This window comes from Numida meleagris, chromosome 2 (genome assembly GCF_002078875.1).
Source record: "Numida meleagris isolate 19003 breed g44 Domestic line chromosome 2, NumMel1.0, whole genome shotgun sequence".
NCBI classification, from domain to species: Eukaryota; Metazoa; Chordata; class Aves; order Galliformes; family Numididae; genus Numida; species Numida meleagris.
Genome location: NC_034410.1, coordinates 15,529,780 through 15,551,108, shown reverse-complemented (window position 1 = coordinate 15,551,108; position 21,329 = coordinate 15,529,780). Strand labels below are relative to the sequence as shown.

At 42.2% G+C, this 21,329-nt stretch overlaps 1 protein-coding gene across 12 annotated transcripts in view; it reads right to left on the bottom strand.

The window, feature by feature from the left end:
* Positions 590–21,329, bottom strand: part of ABI1 (abl interactor 1) — a 77,621-nt gene continuing 56,881 nt past the window's right edge. The window contains exons 4-12 of one of the 12 annotated variants that reach the window (XM_021387190.1): positions 19,815–19,829; positions 18,977–19,077; positions 15,474–15,614; positions 13,370–13,470; positions 12,491–12,571; positions 10,663–10,839; positions 7,767–7,853; positions 3,616–3,801; positions 590–1,641 (exon numbers count right to left, since the gene is read on the bottom strand). In XM_021387190.1, coding sequence (XP_021242865.1) covers positions 1,466–1,641; positions 3,616–3,801; positions 7,767–7,853; positions 10,663–10,839; positions 12,491–12,571; positions 13,370–13,470; positions 15,474–15,614; positions 18,977–19,077; positions 19,815–19,829 — 1,065 coding nt within the window. In that variant the 3' untranslated portion in view covers positions 590–1,465. The remainder of the gene's footprint in view (positions 1,642–3,615; positions 3,802–7,766; positions 7,854–10,662; positions 10,840–12,490; positions 12,572–13,369; positions 13,471–15,473; positions 15,615–18,976; positions 19,078–19,814; positions 19,830–21,329) is intronic. The other 11 variants (XM_021387185.1, XM_021387187.1, XM_021387184.1 and 8 more) reach the window with 11 other exon arrangements.

Below are 21,329 nucleotides of genomic sequence, written 5' to 3'. Positions count from 1 at the left end.
ACTAGTTTCCAATTCATAATGAAATGCAGGTATGTTATTGGTTGGTACTTGCTAGCTGTTAGGAAAATAGAAGGTTTCGTATTTCAAACCCACACTAAAATGAATGATTCAACAGCCAGTCAAAGCTTCAACTCCATCATCTTCCATCACTCATGTACAGAGAATATCCAGCGCCCTCTCCCTAGAAGACTGCTTTGAAGTCGCAGACACATTCTTATTACAGTAATTATCCAGAACTACCACATTCCTTTTCAGGTTATTTAAGCCACAGTATTTGCAGAACAGAAGTATCACCTCTAGCTATCTCTGCTTGTTACCCTTTGATGCAAATGGCTAAGCGCATTGCTCCATCTCAGGTAAAGAGAACCCTTGTCCTGTTCTGGCTGTTTCCCCTCTGTCAGATCTGGAGGACAGCCCCCTGTCTCCGCTCAGCTGGGCACACTACCGCGTCCGACAGCGCTTCCACTGAGAAATGTCAGTTACAGACAGTGCCAACTCATTCCGTCTCAATAACTATGTTCAACTGAGAACTCTTGCTAAAACTTACACTGGAAGAAAAGAACTTTTAGGAGTTTGTATAAATGGGTAATTCAGGTTTCATATCTAATTTATTTGCCCTCTGTCAGTGATAAAGTCATGTTACAAACATTTGCTTTTTAGTACATTGCCTGGGATAACACAGCCATGATTTTGCTACGTTAGCATTCCAAACTTCTTTGTCAAGCCAACCAACAAAGTAATGGACAAGACCTTTGGTTCACTTATATATTTATGAATGGAAAAAGTCATAATGTAAATTTACTTATTAAAAAAACTTGGGTACAAATTACACATACATAAGACCACCCATTTTTTTGATTCACACGGACACCTTAGACCCAAACAACTCATTGTAATAGACTTTAGTGAGAATACTCCAGGTAAAGATTACAACAATTGGAAGCATCTTGGATTTTTAAAAAAGTATATTTCAATACATAAGTTTGTATGCATGCTTTAAACAAATATAGTTCAAGAATGAGCAAAGAGTCTAAACAAAAAGTAACATGACCAGCACTAACATTAAACTTCTCATCCAGATTTTAATATGTTAGTCTAACGTAGTGTTAGTTACCATGCTGTACTGAAAAATGTAATGGCACAATCTGAATCATGGTTCATTAAATATTATACCCTACTTCCCCAGAATATTTAGGCTGGTCATAAAATTAACAATGCGTAAGTAAATAAGTATAACCAGTTATAGACAGTTGCTTGTTTTACAAATTGCCATCAGGTAAGACATACTGCTCCCAGAGACTCAGAGAGATGGACATTCAATCATACCATTAGAACAGTATGGCCTGAAGAAATGGGCACATTTTTTTGAAAGTATATTAAGACAATTCTGTTAGCTTTTAGTTACCCCTTGTAAATAATCATGGTGTGACCGAGTACAAGACCCAACTTTGAAAAGCAAAGGATTTTAATCGGCATAGTGCATGATTGATTCAACATAATTCCCAGGAAACAAGCCGGTTACTCGATTGCAAACTCCTTCATACCAGCCGTCATCGTTCTTCTTTATCACATAAATGATTGCACCCTCCATAAACGACAGCTCGTCGTCTTTGTCCTTTGTATAGTCATATATAGCAACAACTGTGGATTGAACAGGGAAAAGGTTAGCATCGTGTTAGTAGCACCACTCAGTACAACTACATTTTGGAAAGACTCGTTTGCCATCCTGGGATTTTCTGTGCTGAATTCACACGGTTTTCCTGTTCAACATCAAGTCCTGAAAGTGACATCTCCCTTTTCTTGCAGTCCTGACTGCCCATAAGCAGTGGGTGCTGACTGCACCGAATGCTCCTAAGCCTTCTGGCATGGGCAGTACAGCTGGCTGGGGCACAGTGCAACAGTGCACATGGCCACCTAAAAACTCAGCTAGGAACGAGGCGAGTTTGTGAATGTGGCACTCATTTCTGGTCAGGCTGCCTCAAAGACATTCAGATCCCTGCATATCTTGATTAGAGAAAGCCTAAAAAAAATCGCTCTGTAGAAAAAGACCACTAGGAAAATTTCTTACACAATGGCCCCTGCAACTACACAGTGCATACTTCAGTGCAAGATCGTACAATCATCACAGAAGGGCTCTATGGTTCTGTGATCATGCACAATCTTGTAAACATAGCTGTACAGAAGTGAATCATTTCCTGCCTTTGATAAGTTTTGACATTACTTTTAAATGGGCTGCAATGAGTGCAAGTGTTAAAGTTACTACAGGAAAAAGAACATGGGAATTTTTAACAGCATCCACTATTTTGTGGCACCTGCCTGGTAAATACTCTCACCGACCTCCCAGGTACTGTGTGCAATCAACAAAGCCGAGCGCTCCCTAAGGAAAGACAACATTGCCACCTGTGCTACTAAATTACAAAATACTGCTACAAATACACAAACTTTGGATATCTTTTACCTTTTATAACAGTTAATATGGATTTATGCAATTGGTCCATTTTATAGATTTTAAGAATCTACTATTTTACAGGATGTGTCATCTCAGAAACCTGAGTCTTACTGGCTAGTAAATTTAATGGAATATGTCAGTTCTTTCCACCCCATGAGTGCACCCTGCATACAGTGCTGCCAGCAGAGAGCACAGAACAGAGCAGTTCCACCGCTGCTGCCAAGACCGGTACCACAGACACATTTCATGCATGTGACGGTACCAGCCAGAGCTGGAGAAAACTCGCAACGTTGCTGTTCACAAACTGGTTGCTGTCCTAACACAGATAGCTCTATGGGCAGGAAATCAGTTATTCCTGGGAAGAAATGTTTACAATATGAGTTTATGTCTATGCACAATTACAGTCTGCTGATGCAGACTCACTGGTATGTCTCACAGACTCACAGAATAGTTTGGGTTGGAAGGGACCTAAAAGCCCATCCAGTTCCATCCCCATGCCATGGGCAGGGTTCCCAGCCGGCAATTCAGGCTGCCCAGGGCCCCATCCAACCCGGCCTCGAACGCATCCAGCGCTGGGGCACCCACAGCTTCTCTGGGCAGCTATGCCAGGGCCTCACCACCTTCTGAGTAAGAAAAATTCCTCCTACCATCTAACCTAAATCTCCTCTCTTTCAGCTTAAAACCATCTCCTCTTGTCCTATCACTGTCCCCATGGAAGCCTCACTACATTTCATAGTGAAAAGTCTTATGGTCTGCTCTAGCTCGCTTTCCAGTTTGATGGGATAGAGTGGGACAGAGCACGGACTTTCTGGGCCTTGGGCAGCACCCTTTCTAGATGACTCTCAGCAACCCTGAGGTAGCTGCAGATGCAGCCCAGCAGCTCAGCAAAGATGAAAAGCCATCGGATTCACATCTGCTTCTCATAACTGTTTTGCTATGTTTTTTTATCCCTTCATTCTAGAATGCTTGAAGATATTTTATAATCCTTCTTTAAAAGGATTATATTTTATCACATCAGGTGTAGTCACTGACAAACTAAGAACGGAGCGCTTCGAGTTCTGACTAGCAGGAACAATGACTTTTCATCAGACCAAGCTTAGTCCTTCATCCCCTTCAGATACCGCTAATCCCCGGTGCTGCAGGAACACAGTTGCAGCCCTTCCTACCTTTCTCTATGTAGTTCTTCGGCGCCCAGGCGGGATCTCCATCCGCATAGGGATCGCTGTACTGCACAACAGCAGCCTCCTCGTCCTCGTAGTCCACGGGGGGTGGGGGCGGAGGCGGGGGGGAGTCATCGAACATCGGCATCTCGTCGGGGGGCGGCGGGGGGGGAGGAGTCGGGCTATCGGCAACTGGAAACGTTGGGAAATGTTTTTTTACATGAAAACCAGCGTGCAGATACAAACAAACCTGAGGCTGTAGACTGTAAATAAAAGGGGCGGGGATGACAACACACACAGCATGCGCTATAATACCATGCACTGATTAGAAACAGAGGCTTTGTATTAACAGCTACAACACACAGCTACATTTGTTATTAGTGGTCAGATCTACGTAGAGATGCTACTAGAGTCAAAGCACATGCTGCAGGGCATAAGCTGAACGCCGGCAGCGGGCAGCCCCTGCCGGCCATGCTGAGGGCTGGCTGCAGCGGAAGCTATGGGAGCACTGCGAGCAGCACCCTCTGAGCTGGGCAGCAGCGGCTGCTGGCCAGCCAGCAGCACCATTGGTTTTGCACAAAGCCTTTGCCTGTACAGTCACTTCCATTTGTTTGTGAACACTGCTTCTTTGGATTCCTTCTCTCAGGGCTAGCCCTAAGAGGGCAAAAAGATCTGGTGCAGATCACAAAAAAGGGATGAGACTGGGCTTCAGATTTAACCAGGTGGGAGAAAGCCAAGTGATCTTTCTGCGGAAGAAAAGCTTTGTACTGGTCAGTGCCCTGCAGACTGGCTTGTGTGTATGCACACATCCAGGATTCAATTAACAAATGGAAAACTACAACAGGCAGCTGCTGTTCTTTGGGAAAAAGTGCTCAAGGAATTAAGTGAGTAATCCAAAATGTCGAATCCCTGCCCTGAGACTCTCCAATCAGCACAATTACGAGTTGCTTTGGGAAAGGGGAAAGAGAAAGGCATTATGGAACAAATCACTCTTCCAATCAGTTCTGAGTAACGTTCATAGCAGCTGGCAGCACGGGGCGAGAGAGATCTCAGATGCAAGACACCAGGCTGCCCATCTCATTCCCTGGAACTGAGGCCACTACACACAAATCTAGGTGGGAGTTACTGTAAGGAACCATCACCGAGCTCAGCATTGCTGTATAGGCACACATTTAATGACAAGCAATCTGGGAGTCTGCATATGATACACAGACACAGGCTGAAATCCGCTGCTCTGAGAGGGCGTGACTGAAAGAGCAGGGCATGTGCTCCAGAACACTGCTAACTTTAAGGAAGCCAAGCTGGAAAACAAGGAAAGAGCACAGTATAGAGTGAAGTTCTAGCTATTGCTAGTTACATTTGTTTGCTTTACTGCTCTTTACTTCTGCCTGGCCACTACTAACCAGTGACTGACTAACTAACCTTTGGTCCTCAGCAACACAGCACAGCACGGCTCTCACATTCTAGCCGTGCCAGGCAGGCTGTGCTGGGGCGGGGAAGGCCTCTGCCCCTCTCAAGGTGCTGCTGTCACCTCAATCACAGCTCCCCACAGTGTGGCTAGCTGAGCTCCGTGCCCCACAGCCCTGCGTCAGGAGGCGGCTGCCACTGTGTTAGCAATTCCTCTCCCATACAGAAGCCCACTGATGTCACTTGGAGACAGACTAACAAAGTCTCTGCCCAGTCGAGCGCTCTGTCTTGCCCGCATTACAGAGCAGCACTCACGGGCAGGCTTCATTATTACACCACAGGCACATGACAGCACCATTTATAAATACATGGGGTTTGTGCACTCTCTCCAGCACATCTTTCACAAAATGTATTCCTACCCTTAGTATCCAGCTACAGCCAGGAAAGAAAGTATTGAACAACAATCCTTTGAGATGCTGAGAAATCCTTACCTTAATAAAGGCTGTATTTATTCAACATTGAAGATGCTTATTTGACAAGAACAAAAGAGGGCAGGAAATGAGAGTGTGGAAGCGCCAACACACACCCTAACCAAAATGCGGTGCTCAAACTGCGTGTTTTATGGGAAACATATAAAACGATTCAACATTACATTTACACAAGGGGAGAAAAAATGGAACAGAAAATCAGACAAGTGTCACCCCAGGGACGTGTCCCCACCTCCGGGATTGTAACCTAGACATTGCCTGGCTCTGAACTCAGCCAGGCAGAATCGAGAACAGCATTAATTTTACTAGGGAAAAAAAAAAGGAAATATAGAAATACTCTAAATGAGGAAGGGTACAGGGACCGGACTTAATACAGCTCCAAACTGAAGCATCTTCTCTAGCATGTGTTCACATCCCTGTTGTTAAATGGGGCCCTGCAGACTCCTCTTTAACAGACCGGGTGTGAGAGTGCAGCAGCTGACAGCCAGTCACTGGGCCCTGGACACAGTGCTAAACATCTCTGCAGGAGACACCCACAGCTTGGGCACAGGGCGCAGGAAAAAAAGAACAGGCCTTGAGCATTTTCTAATCCCCTGCCCTAGAAGAAGTCTGATAGGAGTCCACAGGGTGGGTAGAGGATGCTTTCCAAACCCAACAATCTTTACGAAAAGGAAAAAAAGACTTTTCCCATAAGAGACAAACCATGACTACCCACGTCTCTGTAACTCCACTCCCTATGATCGTGCTGTAGAAAACAAGACAGAAGAAGGTGCCCTGCAGCCAGTTCTGCTGAGCGTGTTCAGCTGCCACATACACTCCCACCTCTGAAACGAGGCAGCAGCAGCAGCTCAAAGCCATACACATTAGGGAACTTTCAAACCCCAGCGACTACTAAAGAAAGAAAATAAACAGGACAATTCCTAGACCAAGACCAATTCCTAGAAGTTTCAAGCTTCAGCTGTTTTCTAATGCAATCTCATTCACAAGTCAGCTTTAATTTTTGTTGTGACACACAAAAATAAGTCTGTCCCTTTCACTTCTGCTCTCCCAAGTGCTGCGTTATTTCCAGGAGGACAATACTTGGAACAATTGAGAAGCAGGTATCAATTTTTTCAAGTTTATCTGCAAGTGAAGACATTCTGTACCTTTCTTCCTAAGTACATCTACCTCTACCCTTTGCATTTTGGGAAGGTATGTCAGTTTTGTGGCATGCTAGTCTACGTAGACACAATTCTTAGCATTCACCTAGCAGAACACCAAAATATTTTTGAAGGGGAACTACAGAGATGCTTCTTATGTCTGGGGAAACGCTCACAACACAAGCACATAGAAGCTCATATGGGAAGCTGCATAGCAGCGCTGATCAGAGCTGAGAGTCCCTCAGCATATCCTGGAGCACCACTGCACAGTAACAGCCCCTGAGATCCTAGCAGACTTCGCCATGGTTCCCAAACGCCTTAAGAACATGTTGTACTCATTTCATGCCCTACCTGCATTGTATTCTTTCTGTTGTTTATGGAACAACAACATTCTCCCGCAACAAAGATGTCCCCACAGCAGGAGCAAGACTTTACCCCTGCACTAGCATTTGGGATAGGAACACTCACCTGAAACGAACCAAGCAATAATGGTAAAAGCAGAGATAGCAGTGGAAAACAGATCACAGCCGAGGAGCATTTCTCACAAATCTATCCACAGAGCTATGCTGCAAGCAGCTCAGTAGGGAAATCTGGCTACAGGACACAAAGCAATGGAGAATGAAAGGCGGACGAGCTCCTTTGTAATGGCATTAGATTGTAAGACTGCACATTTTCAATTGCCTGTGTGGCTTCCCAAAAACTACAGTTTTGCAGTATTGGAGTCAATGATTGCACAGTACATATTTTGACAGTCTGCATAAGCCTTCTAATAAAAACTAATCAATTATCCCTACCGAAAAAGCCTCGGGCAGGATGATTCAACGTGAAATTAATATTTTAATTAAGATACACCTCTACATTCAGACGAAGCAGATGCCACATATTTCATACTATATTTCTCTAATAAATTTGCAGTTCAGAACTTAAATGGGTCAGTAATAATCATGCACATGTTATAAAATATTGAAGAGTGTGCCCTTCAGCTCCAATGGCATATTGACACTACAACGCAAGATGGTATTAGCTTCTGGAAAAGGAAACAAAAGAGAGTCTGACTTGCCAGCCATGCATGCTAGAAGGAAGGAGGCTCTACCCTTTAATAGCTCAGCTTGTCCAAACTTACTGTTTTCCTGCACCCTGGCCACGAAGCCTGTGAGAGGTATCTGTGGAGTCAACTGAGGCATAGGGGGAGGGGGTGGAGCAATAGAAACTGGTAGCAAGGCACACACCAGATGGGGAAAGTCAAACGGACACAGGGGAAAAAAAAAAAAGAAACAAACAAAAGCAGCCGTCAGTAACGAGGACCACAAAACAAAGTATGTCAAGAACAACAAGAACACACACACGCAAGAACCTTCTTCAAGCTTGTGTTTCCAACGAGGCTGAATTCATGGTTAGCTAACTGAGGCCCAAAAAGCAAAACCTGCCCGCATCCATCTGAGCACAAAGCAGAGCGCAGCCCACGGCAGGGAGCTCCTGGGGTGTGCGCGGGGAGCTCAGGCTGCACGCAGTGCTGAGCTTCTCATTGTGCTCACAATTGCTCAGATCCAGGAGTTCTCCGTATAAAGTGTGCTGCCAGAAGAGGAGGCGGTGGTGTGGAGGATTCTGAACTCCTCCTCTACCATCAGAGCAGAGAGCTACATCAAATGCAGCAAAACAGCACTGACAGAGTAAAGACAGCAGCTTTACAAAGAGGAAGCAATGCTGCGATGTCAGTACTCGTACAGAGCAACTCCTGTAATTTTGCTGGGGATGGGGACAAGGGACAGCTCACAGTGTTATTGTTTTGTATATAAAAAGGGACTTTTTGCTTGTTGGAAGGAAAATAGGTAGGTTTAGGGCTGAATTGTGTTTTATTTCAAGTTCTTAAGCCCTCTGTGGTTAGAGGCACTCTGCAACTTTAGAGCTGCAAAGTTGTTAAGTGACAAAGGCTTCTCATCTCCCCTGAAGCACGGCCCTGATCAGTGAGACACGAGATAGGAAACACTGAAGCAGCGCTCAGCCCCGCTGGGTTGACAGCTGAGGTGTTCAGCTCTTTCCTCTGCACACAGCAGAGAGGCCTGGTGGCAGCAGGATGCGCCACGTAAAGTTTCGGTGCTGGTGGGACAGCAGTGAAGGTGAGGAGGAGGGAGAAAAAAGCAAACAAAAAAGAAAAAAAGAAAAAACAACAGAACATCAACTCATTTGTTTACACCATGCCTCTTCTCAGGAGAATTTCTCTTGCATCAAAATAGAGAATTCCTGTGAAGATGAGAATTCAGCAACATCATCCAGTTGGAATCAAATTTGAAAGAGGTTCTATACTTCCAAGTAAGCAACAGTTTTAAATAAAGCCATGACTAAGATTAATGTTTGATGAATAAAAATGAAGCATTTAGTTCACTACAAAACCAATAATCAAATCAACTGAATGAGGGAAACAACCAATAAAGGAGGGACAACAAACAGGTTTCTCACAAAATTGAAGTAAACATCTAAGAAAAAAACAGAATATTTGTTAGCATGAGAAGTAAAACCTTAAGGAAATGTGGATCCTAGATTTAATGTCAAGACAGTGGCATTAAAAAAATCACCAGTTATAGAAACAGAGAAAAAAAACAGTTTAAAGTAGAAAAATGCACCCATCATCAAAATACTGTTGAAAAAAAATTTTGACAATCAGTATTTTGAAAACACCAGAGATGCTAGACTGAGGAACAGCACCTGCATTTGAGCAAAAAATTGCTTTGGAAAACTCCAAATGTTCAGAAATAGTGGTGTGCAGAGCATTCAAGGCAACTATTTCCAGAAGTCCTGTTTAGTTAAGTTCTGTTGAATGTTTGAGCAGGAGAGGGTTTCTGTTATTATGTCGAATTAATTTTGGGGAGCAGGAGTATGGAAGAAAATGAAGAGTCAGTCTGAAAATGAGGAATGGGAAAAGAAACTAGATAGGTACTGTGCCTGCATAGAAAGACATTTTTGGACAGATGTCATACTTGTAAACCACTGAGAAAATGTTTCACCTCAGTGTCTCAAATACTGCCGATGTATTCTTTCCTTAAGAGTAAGTATACTACCAGCCAGCACTGGCCTGTAGCGATCTTCAGGCCAAATATCAACCATTCTTTTTAAAGAAACATCACTCTGAAGTGTAAAGAGTTGGCACAGCTAGAAGCCACGTGAGTACAATCACTCCTCTATGTATATCTGGTCAAAACGATCCTTGCTGTTTCCAGTAAGGCAGAATTCTAGTGAGGATAATTTTGGACTGAAAACATTAAGGAAACGTCCCTGATCTAAACATAGGGTTCCACCAAGATTCTAGTAGATCCCTATTTTGCAAAACTTTCTGCAGTCAACCTTGCTTGCAGTGTTCTGTGGTTAGGCAGAACCCTGCTGACTAAAACCAGGTTCAGTTTCCCACCGCATCCCACCCCTCACTCATTTCCTCTCTCTACTCACCTCTACTGTTAGTGTAGAAGCATAGAGGAGTTATCTGTTAAAAAGAAGAGACTGAACTCTTCCATCTCCTCTCTAACAGTCAAGTTTAAAGTGAAGAACAAGAGAGAAATTTGGAAACAGAAATAGGATTTGGAAACAAGACAGAGACAGGGAGAAACCGTGTAATGGGAAAAGCTTGTCTTATGAGCACTGTGCTCTGATGGCACTCTCTCGCCACTAGTCCAGTAGTGGAGGAAGTGTGCTACAACCACGTTAGGTCTCCTGCAAAAAAATCTGGTTTTAGTTTATGTTCTCCAAGCACACCTGAAATGCTAAGCATAATGTGCCCATAATTAGACAGGCAATCATAATAATTTCTTGTTGTAACAGCAAACAACTCAGAGGGGAAAACCAGTGTAATTGCATACAGTACAATCGCTGTGCAACTTAAGGAGTTTTTCTTGTTTGTTTTTCCTTCTATTTTAGGAAAGAAAGCAATAATCTTATTGATGCTCTTCACAAATGAATTAAAATGCCATGCATGCTTTTACAATCATTTTGCTCAAAACAGTTTTTGATTTCAGAGCTCAGAAGCTTACTTGAATTTTGAGAATAAAGAGGCCCGCCATTAACATGAGGTTGAGCAGAAAATGGGGCAGTCACAGAAGGGTTCCGTCTGTATCCACCAGAAGATGCTGAAGAAGTGGTAGAGTTGTGTCGCGAGATTTGCCTGGTCATTGTGCCATACTGGGAACCAGGAGCTGAACCCGGAGCAGCTGAAAAGCATTAGCCAGAGGAACCAAGGAAAAGACTTGAGCAGAGCATTACTTGGGATAGAATGCAGAAAACAGAAAAAGCCCAGAACCTGGGAATTATTTGATCACACATCACCAATAAAATTAAGTCAGTAACAGGAGATTAACAGAAGACAAACATCCCTGTTATAATCAATAACAAGAGAACACACACAGAACATAAAACAACATTCATATAAAGGGCATTTGAGAAATGCTGATAACTACTTTGACAGTCTGGATGGGGCTGGAAATTTGAAGCAGCTTCCAGCTCCTAAGCATATCTCAGTAATTCTACATGCAATACCCTTTATTGAAAAGCACACACAAAAATATCGCACATTCTGCTCAAAGCAAATGTTCTCCATTGTGAAGCAGAATTTGTCTCCAATCAAATATAAAAAATGCTCTAATAAAATAGTAAAATAAATGTCATGAGCGTCAGACACTTGGCACGTTCACCGATTGTATTTGCTAGCTGTGCTTTTATATTCATGGAATTTGCACTTCTAATAGACCAGAATCACCAGTGCAGGCTGTCAGAAAGACATGTCACTCATTCTTCAAGATGAATATCCATTTTTACCTTCCCCACGCTTGCTGCACAAAAGCCAAGGTTAATAAAACAACTTAAGTTCTCTTTTTGCATTAACCTCTGACAGACAAATGAAAGCATCAAGCCTTGCAAACGAATGAATCTCAAACGTCGAGGTCACTTGGATCAGTGCACAACTCTGCAATTTTTGAAAGCAAAAACTGTTTTGCAGTAACAAGTTCGGTGCTTTTAAATACGTACGTATATATCTTATACAGACATATAAAAATATATACAAAATGCACACGCGCGGCACAGTGTGCGGTCAGAAGTTTGCAGTCCTGTAGTGCCATCCAAAATCACTTTCGCTTAACACTTCAGTAAGAGAAAGTGCAAAGGGTTATGTGGGTCAAAGCCTCCAAAGCTGGTTTCATAGCAAGATCTATGAATTTTGACATCAGTCTGTGACAGGAAAGGGAGAGGTCCGTGTGATTTTAGACTTACTACTTTTAAATCCCTTCCTAACAGCTACATGTAATGTTTGAAGCATTTTTTCAAGAACTGTCAGCTTGTATCATAACGTCTTCCAGTTTGGCATCTGCCTGCAGCATTACAGGATCAAACCCAAGCCACTGTGACAGACACTTCTGCTTTTCAGTCACCTTTTTTTCCATAGGATAGAATACATACATCACCCTACACATCAGCTACCATTTTTAAGAGAGAGTGCAAGCGAGAGAAGCGGCTTAGTTTCAACTGCAAGAGTGATACAGCAGAACAGCGATATTCCAGCTGATTTTGAGTTCTTTCAGATCACACTAATTGGATCTTAGCTTTACTGGGAACAGAGATTTCAAGAAACTAGCAGCTTTTCCGCATACCTTGCACATTTACCTTCAGAGGCTTTAACCACAGAAAATTAGTGGAGATTAGATTTGTTTAAAGAAAAAAAAAATCACGCCAGAACTGATTTTTATATTAAAATCATGTAGACCCCAGTACAGATGAAAAAAACAGCTTCACTAAGTCCATTAGGAAGAGATGATTATTGATTATGCAGCATGACTGCAATCACTTCAGCATTGACACAAGTCTCACCTATCAGACTGCCCATCGGGAGAGGTGGTGGCAGTGGTGGTGCTGGCGGGGCTCCAGGAGGAGGAGGAACAGAAATGTGTGCTAATAAAATAGTTTATATTCCCAATTAGGCCACATATTTAAAAAGCAAGTAAGAAAGCAAGGGCACTTGATAGGCTTTCCAAATAAAAACAAAAATTCAACTTCAGTAAACTGACACAAGCTCAGGCCCTGACCCTACACGGAGTTCTGTATCTGCAAGTCTTTATTCCCATTTATTTCAATGGGATGACAGATGGCAGTAAGATACATGCCTTTTTGGACCAGTGCAGGATCGGAAACACCTGGAAAGGTGTTTCTTCAAGGAAAGAGAAAGGAAAGCCTACATGTATGTAAGAAAGTGAACCGAGGAACAGATTCAATAGGTGCAATAGCAAAATTACAGTGCACCAAAATTCCACTGCTTTCTTGGAAAAGTTAACAGTATGTGCTTACAAAAGACACAAATAGTAAACAAGCGACAGAGGTGGTTTATCATATAGATAATCCCACTGTCTAACAACAATAATAATGAAAAGGATTCTATACATTCTCACTTTTCATCATTTGTAAAGACAAGAAAATATGCTTTAGACACTGAGAAATCCTGTACGGCTCCCTTTCACTGCTGTGCTATACACACCAGTTCTCCTGCTTCTCTCAGTGGTCCCTCTCATAGCTTAGCAACTTCAGACTGTAACAGAATAAATGACACTAGCTGACAAGTCTGAATTCTACTCCTGGCAATTTTCTGTAGGTCATCTTCTGTATTTTATTTGAGGTAAAGACTTCTATTTACTTGTGCAAACACAAGTGACTGACATTACTGCCTTAAGTTGACATGGGAAGAGTCCCTCCTACCTGGCCCAATGGTTGGCGGTGAAGGTGTAGGCACGGCAATGGGAATGCCAATACTGCTGCTGCCGCTGTTCTCTCGACTGCCACTTCCTCCACTACTACCGCTACGAAAGAAAAACAGAAAAACACAAGTATTAGCACACATTTCCTACAAAAGCCTATCAACACTCATGTTTCTTGTGTGAACTCTGCTGGTCTAACTCAATGACAGACTGTCAAAAAATCCACTATAAAAAGGCCTTATCTCTACCTACAATCTCACATAGCTAATCAACTATGCAGGAAGCATTACACTCCTAATAAATGGAATTAGCTAAGCTGATGAACACCGCTACGCGTAAAACGTCTAATTACATGATTTCAAAAATAAAAAGGTAAGCAACCATACCAGTTCTAGGCAATGGAGTAACAACTGCAGGAATAGTTCAAGAGCCTTCTATTAATTAGAAGCATTAAGCTGGGGCTGGAAGAGTTCATGCCTAAACTACAAATAATTATTTAAAATTAATTATGCTATCAGCTGAAGGAACCTTTCCTCTACTTAGAATAAAGGCTTAGAATAAGAAGTTTTTCACTGAGAACAGCCATGATAATCCAAGCTGGGTAGGAGTAGGGGAGGAATAATTATCTGTATAGCCAATACACCTTTTCACACACGCATGCACACAATTTGTGCATGAGAAGTTTGTTTCTAAGACAGTCTATAATGGTACATCCAGGTGGCAATTTGTCTCCGTACTGTTTATATGTCTGAGGCCAGCAATACAGATTTTTACTCTTTTTAGTGATCTACTGGAGAGGCCAAAACATCTCTCTTCATTGAGGAATGAAAAAAGGAATCAAAGCTCAGAAAACATCTGTCCTTATTCATATGAGAACATTCCTTAGGCCGAGGCTTGAATTTACACAGATTAAAGGGATAATATAAAGGGAAGTAAGCAGTCAAGACGCCAAAACACCACCACTTTCACCCATTCACGCTAATGATGAAGTACCCAGTGATTTTACAGTTTAGTTACCATTCCTGGGTAGCTACAAATGATTCAAACATTTCTTAAGAAAATAATATTATTACAAAAAGAGAATCAGTGATCTGAAATGGAAGCCAAGATAATTCCTTCAAAATTAGTGCTCTCTCTGCTGAAGACCTTGATCTTGTTCCATGGTTGCGTCTGACTTTCTAACTGTAGTCTACACAAAATAAAGATCTTGTGAGACAAGTGTAGGGAACATTCAGAGGAGCCAGCTAAACAGATTAACAAGATCTTCACTCCATCCAGATTTAGATGTTATTTAATTCTGACAGTATTTCAGGAACAACGTGTCCAAAATACTCTCAACCCCTAATTAGTGACCAACTGCGTTCAATTGTCTACTGGGTGTTAAAAAAAATTAAGGAAGAAGCTCTCTGAAAAATAAACTACCATTTTATTTTTAGCTACACTGAACTCTTTTGTCTGCTTTTTTTCCTGTAGTTTGCAAGTTCTGATACCATCAAACTGAGGAAATCAAACTCACTTATGAGGCTCGAAGAAAAATCTAGCCTTGCAATTTGAGAATAAATTTACATATTAAAAAAAGGAACAAGGTACACACAGATACCTTTCTCACCTCAGAACACACTACTCTTTCATCAAAACCCTCAAGCATGTGGAAACAATTGGCTAATCCCAATACCTGCTTTGTGAGTAAGCTTTACATTCCACTTCTATCATGCGAGCACTGATTACGAGCATTAAGTCTTAGCCAAAAGAAAGCAATCAGCTCTTTCAGACTTCCTTCATCATAGTGTTTTTAATCAACAGAAATTCCCCTTTGCAACTAGTGGATTTGCAAACAACAACAGCAACAAATATTCTATAAAGCATAACTGCATTTTAGGCTAAGGTTAGCAAGGCAGCTTTTAACCCAGTAGGACCCATCACCACTCGACTTCTCAACTGCATAAATTTTCAAGTTTTGCTTATTTCTGGGAATAAAGTACCACAGAACAAAACAAATGAAGTCTGTGCTGCCAACAGCACTAAGCATCAAAGCTTTTCTGTGACTTTCAGTAAGCAGCACCGTGCCAGGCAGGAAGGAGTTTGAGTGAGAAAAAACACTCTACCTGTGTGTTCTTGGTCTCTGGTTCAAGGAAGCTGTTCTCCCTGGGCTGTGCTGGCTGCCCAGTCTGGCAGGACTGGTCATGTAATCATTCGGGACCGTTGGCGGTTTGACTGGCTCCAGCGTTTTATAAGGAGTATTTCGTCTGGTCGAGGGAAAAAGATTTGAAGACAGAAAGATAAACAATCAGAAGATCAAAAGGAAAAATGCATGAGGTAGTGAAGCCACTTGTTTTCTTCAGTTTTCACATGAGACCACAGTGATCCACACTACAGTATATTAAACAAATTCCACCAGAGACAGGTGGTAAAATCACCTTCAACTCTCTAAAGTGCTCTTATGTAGAAAGATCCACACAAGTTGGCCTAGAGCACAAACTGATTAAAAAGCCTAAGCTAAACGGCATCACCATCAAACATATGCTTTGAACTACGTACCATACAACAGTTACACCTGTACCATATCTCAGGGTTAGCTTTTAATACGCTGCATGTGAACAATTCTTTCCCTTTTAACAACGTCCTCTTTCTCCCTCTCCTCTCCAAATGCTTAACCATCCTAAAAGCATTCTTGGCTGAAGGTATTCAACTCATTAAGGCAGGGGTAAGTCCGAACTATTCACAGAACAAGTTACATTTGCAATCAGCAGTGCTCTTCCTAGCAGCACTGTTTTATGCTGTAATCAAGCATATCACTTAAGCAGATCTTTAAGGGCTTCACAGATCAGCTTCATTGTCTCCATTCTACAGACACAGAAAGCGAAGCTCAGACACTTGCAAGGTCACTGAGCAGACTGCATCAACTCAGAAATGTAGCACAGATCTTTTGAGATCTATTTACCCACTCCGTTTCTGCCTTCAGAACAGTGTGCGTATTGTACTGAGCTGCAGAGCTCTTCAGTTCTCACCAGTAACCAAGAGATCCCTTGCAAGACACAGAACTTGGCAACGCATCAGCTAAGCAAAAACAAAAATAGTAAACTACTGGCATTTAATCACTTGTTCCACTGCTGGTTATAACCAGGCTGTTAAGTTATATGGTTTCATGGTATTTTAAGAAACTTATCAACTTCCTTTGTACAATGTAGAATGCAACAGTACTTAATTTTAACTGAAAATTAAACTATTAAAAACTCTCTTGAGGAGAAAAATGGAAATACCATATTTGTTTGCATGAACAATGGTTTTAGTAAATTAGTTTGCCTATATAAAGAAGTGCAGATGACTCTGATGTGTAGACTGCCACCACCTATAGACCTTCCAGAAGAGAACAGTCATGGGAAAAATAAAGTGACTTTGTATTCCAGTTGTAAGAGATAGAGCTCTAAATATCTCCAAATGAAAAAATAAGCAAAGATTTTAAATGTGCTTCCAACAGAAATAACCTTGAAAACTAACATTTTGAAGTATTCTATCTTGGAATGCACTGGCAATAAGAAATGCAGCCTCTTGGCTCGATAGCACTATTTATTTTGCCCATCCAATTTCAATATCCTATCAAAAGCAAATCCTGCTACAACCTCAGGCTCAGCAGAGCTCCGGTTTCTCCTTGTTCTCTTCAACTTCACTGAAGGATTCAAACTCCTAAGCACAGAGAAGTAAAAAATAATTTCCTTGTGCCACGCAGGTCCAACCCAGCCATCTGTTTTTCTGCCAGTCTTGCATGGGAGAGGAGAGCAGCCCTTCCCCGACACAGCAGTGCCAGTGCCCAGTGCCTATTGCCACAGGGGAGCTAAAAGCAGCCCAAGGTCATGCTCTGCTCCAGGTCCCACACGGTGCAGCTGCTCCCTCCAACCTGCTTCTCCAGCTCCAGCCCTTCGCTTGCCTTGTCCCCTGCGTGGTGCTCCCAGCCCGAGCAGCCCCCCAGAAAGCCCCTGTTCCTGCTGTTCATTCATTTCGCAGCTCAGGTGGTTTCTGAGCAAGACTCCTTCTCAATATTCCTTTAGATCGCCCTTGCCTTGGAGGGATAAGCTGTACACATAATTCAGGGCCCATGTTAGACATCAAGCTTGTTCTGATTTTACACGCTTATCTCTGTTTTCTGGATGAAAGGGAGAAGAGCAGCATCCTTGCGGTTTCTAGCAATTTTTTCTGCATATATTAGGAAAAACAGTCATGCCTATGATATTTCATGCTTTGGCAGAACATGGCTGCTCGAGACAAGAGCTGTACTTCCTGAACAAGAAGGGCAGATAGAAATCTGTTAGGAACCCACATTATTCCTTCCCCTCAGCCAACTGCTGCTTTTAGTCAAGCTCATCTGGAAATGACGTTGGGCTGATTAATCTTTATCAGCCATCAGCTGAGGCAACCAAACAGCTCTGGCTTGTTCAGGAGTACAAGTGAGGGTGCTCAGCAGTCTGCCAGCACTGCTGCCACACTGGGGGCAGCCACAAGGATGCAAAATCCTACCCAGCTTCCCGGGCTGATCAACAACAACAACGCTCTCTCAGCTGGGATAAGAGAGACAACTGGAATGCTGATTTCGTGCCCTTGAGCAACGGGAATTTTCAGAAAACACGCTGAGGAACCCCCTAGGGTAATTTTTCTGTAGAATACACAATAAACACTGCCATCCTGAAGCAGCAAAGCAGCACATCAGGATTAAAAATCACTAAGTCTTTGACAAAAGCAGTTGCTGCTCCTAATTTTCCTTGGCTGTTTCTCCTGTTCTGTCTCATTACTCCTCATTTCTCCAGCTTCCCAGCTCTCCCAGACAATGTGCCTGAAGCTGACACAGCCACAGAAGCCAGCTTTGCAGTGCCTCAGTCACTCACAGCATAAAGGAAAGACTAAGCATGACAAACAGGTAGAAGACCTTGTTTCAGATGTCTTCTGGGCAGACAGAGCCACACGGCACGTGCTCTGAGCTGTTCAGGTATTCACACTTTGGTCCCTACCAACAAATACTTGCTGGCTTACAGTGATAAGCAGACTTCACTCCCCACAGGTCCAGAGCAGAGAAACTGATGTTACGGTAGGGAACTCTGGTCAGAGGGAGGCTTGGATAAGCAAAATCTTTCTCATTTAAATGGCAAAATAAAAATTCACAAGCCAGTGAGAATCAGTGTTGCCAATACGTTAACGACGCCATGAATTTTGCTTAGATAATGCAACAAATATGCTATGAACAGCCATTTCCTATCTCTGTAATAATGAGAAACAAGCAGACAAGAACTTCAATGAAATCTTTCCTCCGCTGAAGTTAAAACCTTATTGATATTCTCTCATATAACCCAGGATTTCTGCCCAAAATTGAGGAATAACAATAGCTTCCCCTTTACCCATAGCTATAATAAATCTGCTCCCCCATGAAAAGCAGCTATTTCAAAAGGTCACCATGAAAATATAAGGCACTGCAGCTGGAAGGGTTTACACAGCAAAACTAATTGTGTTATTTCTAAAGGCAATCTGAACTGCTATCTATCCATCTATTTAAGAAACATCGACATTGGTGCATTTAAAGCTGTGTCTTACACAGGCAGGACCGAGCACTATTCATTCTTACCCCAGAGTTCCCCGGCCTGACATGGGAGGACTTGGTGGTTTTTGTGTAGGCGGATTTGTTCTTGACAAGGTGCCAGTTCTTGCAGGCTGGTTATTTCCATGCTGAAATAAGGGAAAACATGATTTTATTTTTATAACAGAGCAGCTCTATTATTGACAGGTTTTTTTTGTTTTTTTTTTTTAAATGTAAGAATATGAAGCGAGAATTCCCAGACAGCTGTCAAACAGCAAGTTTTTAGCTACACACAGGACAGACACCAGTATACACAGAGAGTTCAAATACAAGCTTAATGTTATTTTTGCTATTAATATACAACAAACATCACAAAGGTAGGCAATTGACAGTTTCATGCACAAATCTTTCATTTCTCTCTTTTCTTTAAGGGGAAGCCACATTTGTGTTCATCTTAGTTGGAGTGTTAATAATTTAAACCAAACTTTAATGCTGACAGTACAATACAGTCAGCATGGGCCCAGAATGGCTCAGCTCGCCCCTGCTATTTGACTAGCAGAGTCATTCAGATTGTCTGGGAAGTCTCCTGCAAAAAAATTGTAAGTGAAGGGAACTGAGGCATCTACTGAATTCAGAGCAAAGCACTACATGTGTTAGAGAAATTAATCATCTATGTATAAATGCAGATGTCAATGTATCGCAGATATATTGACACACGCTAAACGCTGAAAACAAAACACTCAAGTACAGCATGTTTAATCTAAATATCCTATGGAAAGCAGAGGAGAGAGTAAGAGCGCGCTAGTTTTCAGTTTTAATGGCTCTGCAGCCTCTACTATCAGTCACATGAGGCACTGTGGGGCAAAGGAGAAATAACACTTCTTACCTTGGCTTTTAGCCACTTAACGTTGGCAAAAAAAGGGGGAAAAAGGGAGAAATTAATGGCAGATCCATCACAACTGACAGGACAGGTTAAACTACAGACAATCACATTAAAAAACATAATCTGCATCTACCTATATTTAGCTACATCCCGGTATGCTAACAACGATGTTACTGGCTCACACTGTCACACAACAGAACGTTCAATGACTAAGCAACACCCAGAGAAAAATCACTTGTGACAAAGCGACGCTTAGCTGAGCTTAGCCAGGTTTATTTGCCAGGCTCCTCATGGGCAGTAAAGGGTTGAAGAGCCCTTTGCTGACCGTTTAAGTCCAAAACCAAATCAATGCTGTTTCAATGGCAATGTGCACTTCAGAATTCGTTCACAAAACCACAGCTGCAGCTATATGGTGCAGAGCGGACTTGCCTGTTGTTTTGACACTTAACCTTCGTGTGTTTTGAAGAAATTCTAGCTCCTGCTTTGAATGGTAAATAAAGAAAAGGGAGTTTTCAGACAGGATGAGCACCAGAGCCTTTCACCTCTGGTTTATTGATTGAAACCTGACTCAAGCTAGCACCACACTGGCTGCTCAAAATGGTGTTGGCAGTGTTCTAACGATGGTCGTGCTGAAATTTCAGCTCTTAGAATCAAGTCATTATGTGACTCCACTGTATTATTTTTACAGCCTTCGTGACTGCAGAGAAAAAAATTATGACAACTTAGCTTCACAAATCTATAAGGAAAATTAATGTAATTTTTTAAAATCCAAGGTGAGCTCTTTAATTTTACTGCGGGGGCGGAAATTCATCATTTTGAATGCAGACAAGGGGTAGTTTCACTTACTTTTAAAAAAATCTCTACACCCCCAAAACATAAAACAATCCCAGTGTTATTTTTAAGGTTGTTTGGAAATATATTGTCATTTCCAGACCAAGAGCCACAGACCAATTTACAGAAGTTCGTGAACCCCGAAAAAATAATTAAAATACTCAGTAGTATTGAGTATAAGTGCACATGTGTGACATATCTGACAGGGTCTACCTAACCACTGAGGAACAGCTGGAGTTCAAAAATCAAGAGGTTGAAAGCAGTGGCCTGAAGTTATTCATACGACAAAAACACAAAGCCCATTCCAAAATTCAAATGAAAAAGCTTAGCTGAGGTAAGTAAATTTGAAGCCATCCTGTTCACACCCAGTCTGGGCCAAGGTTCATCAGCGGAGTGGCAGAATGAAGGCATTTGAACCACATCTGTCCCTATATACTTATTTCATGGATAAACATGACGGTTCAGTTTCCAGGATGCCAGGGTAGTCTCCTAAGCATTATATTTTTAACACAAGCTTTTAGCAGTTTAGCTTTCCCCTCTCATAGAAGGATCCTTCCCCTCACTCTACCAGTTCTCAAGGGCAATGGCATAACACAAATAAAGAGACCAAAAGTGAAACTGTTGTTCTGTTCCCCTGCCCCCATCCTAGCAGCCATAGATAGAAACCTTTTAAAGGTTTAAAAGGAA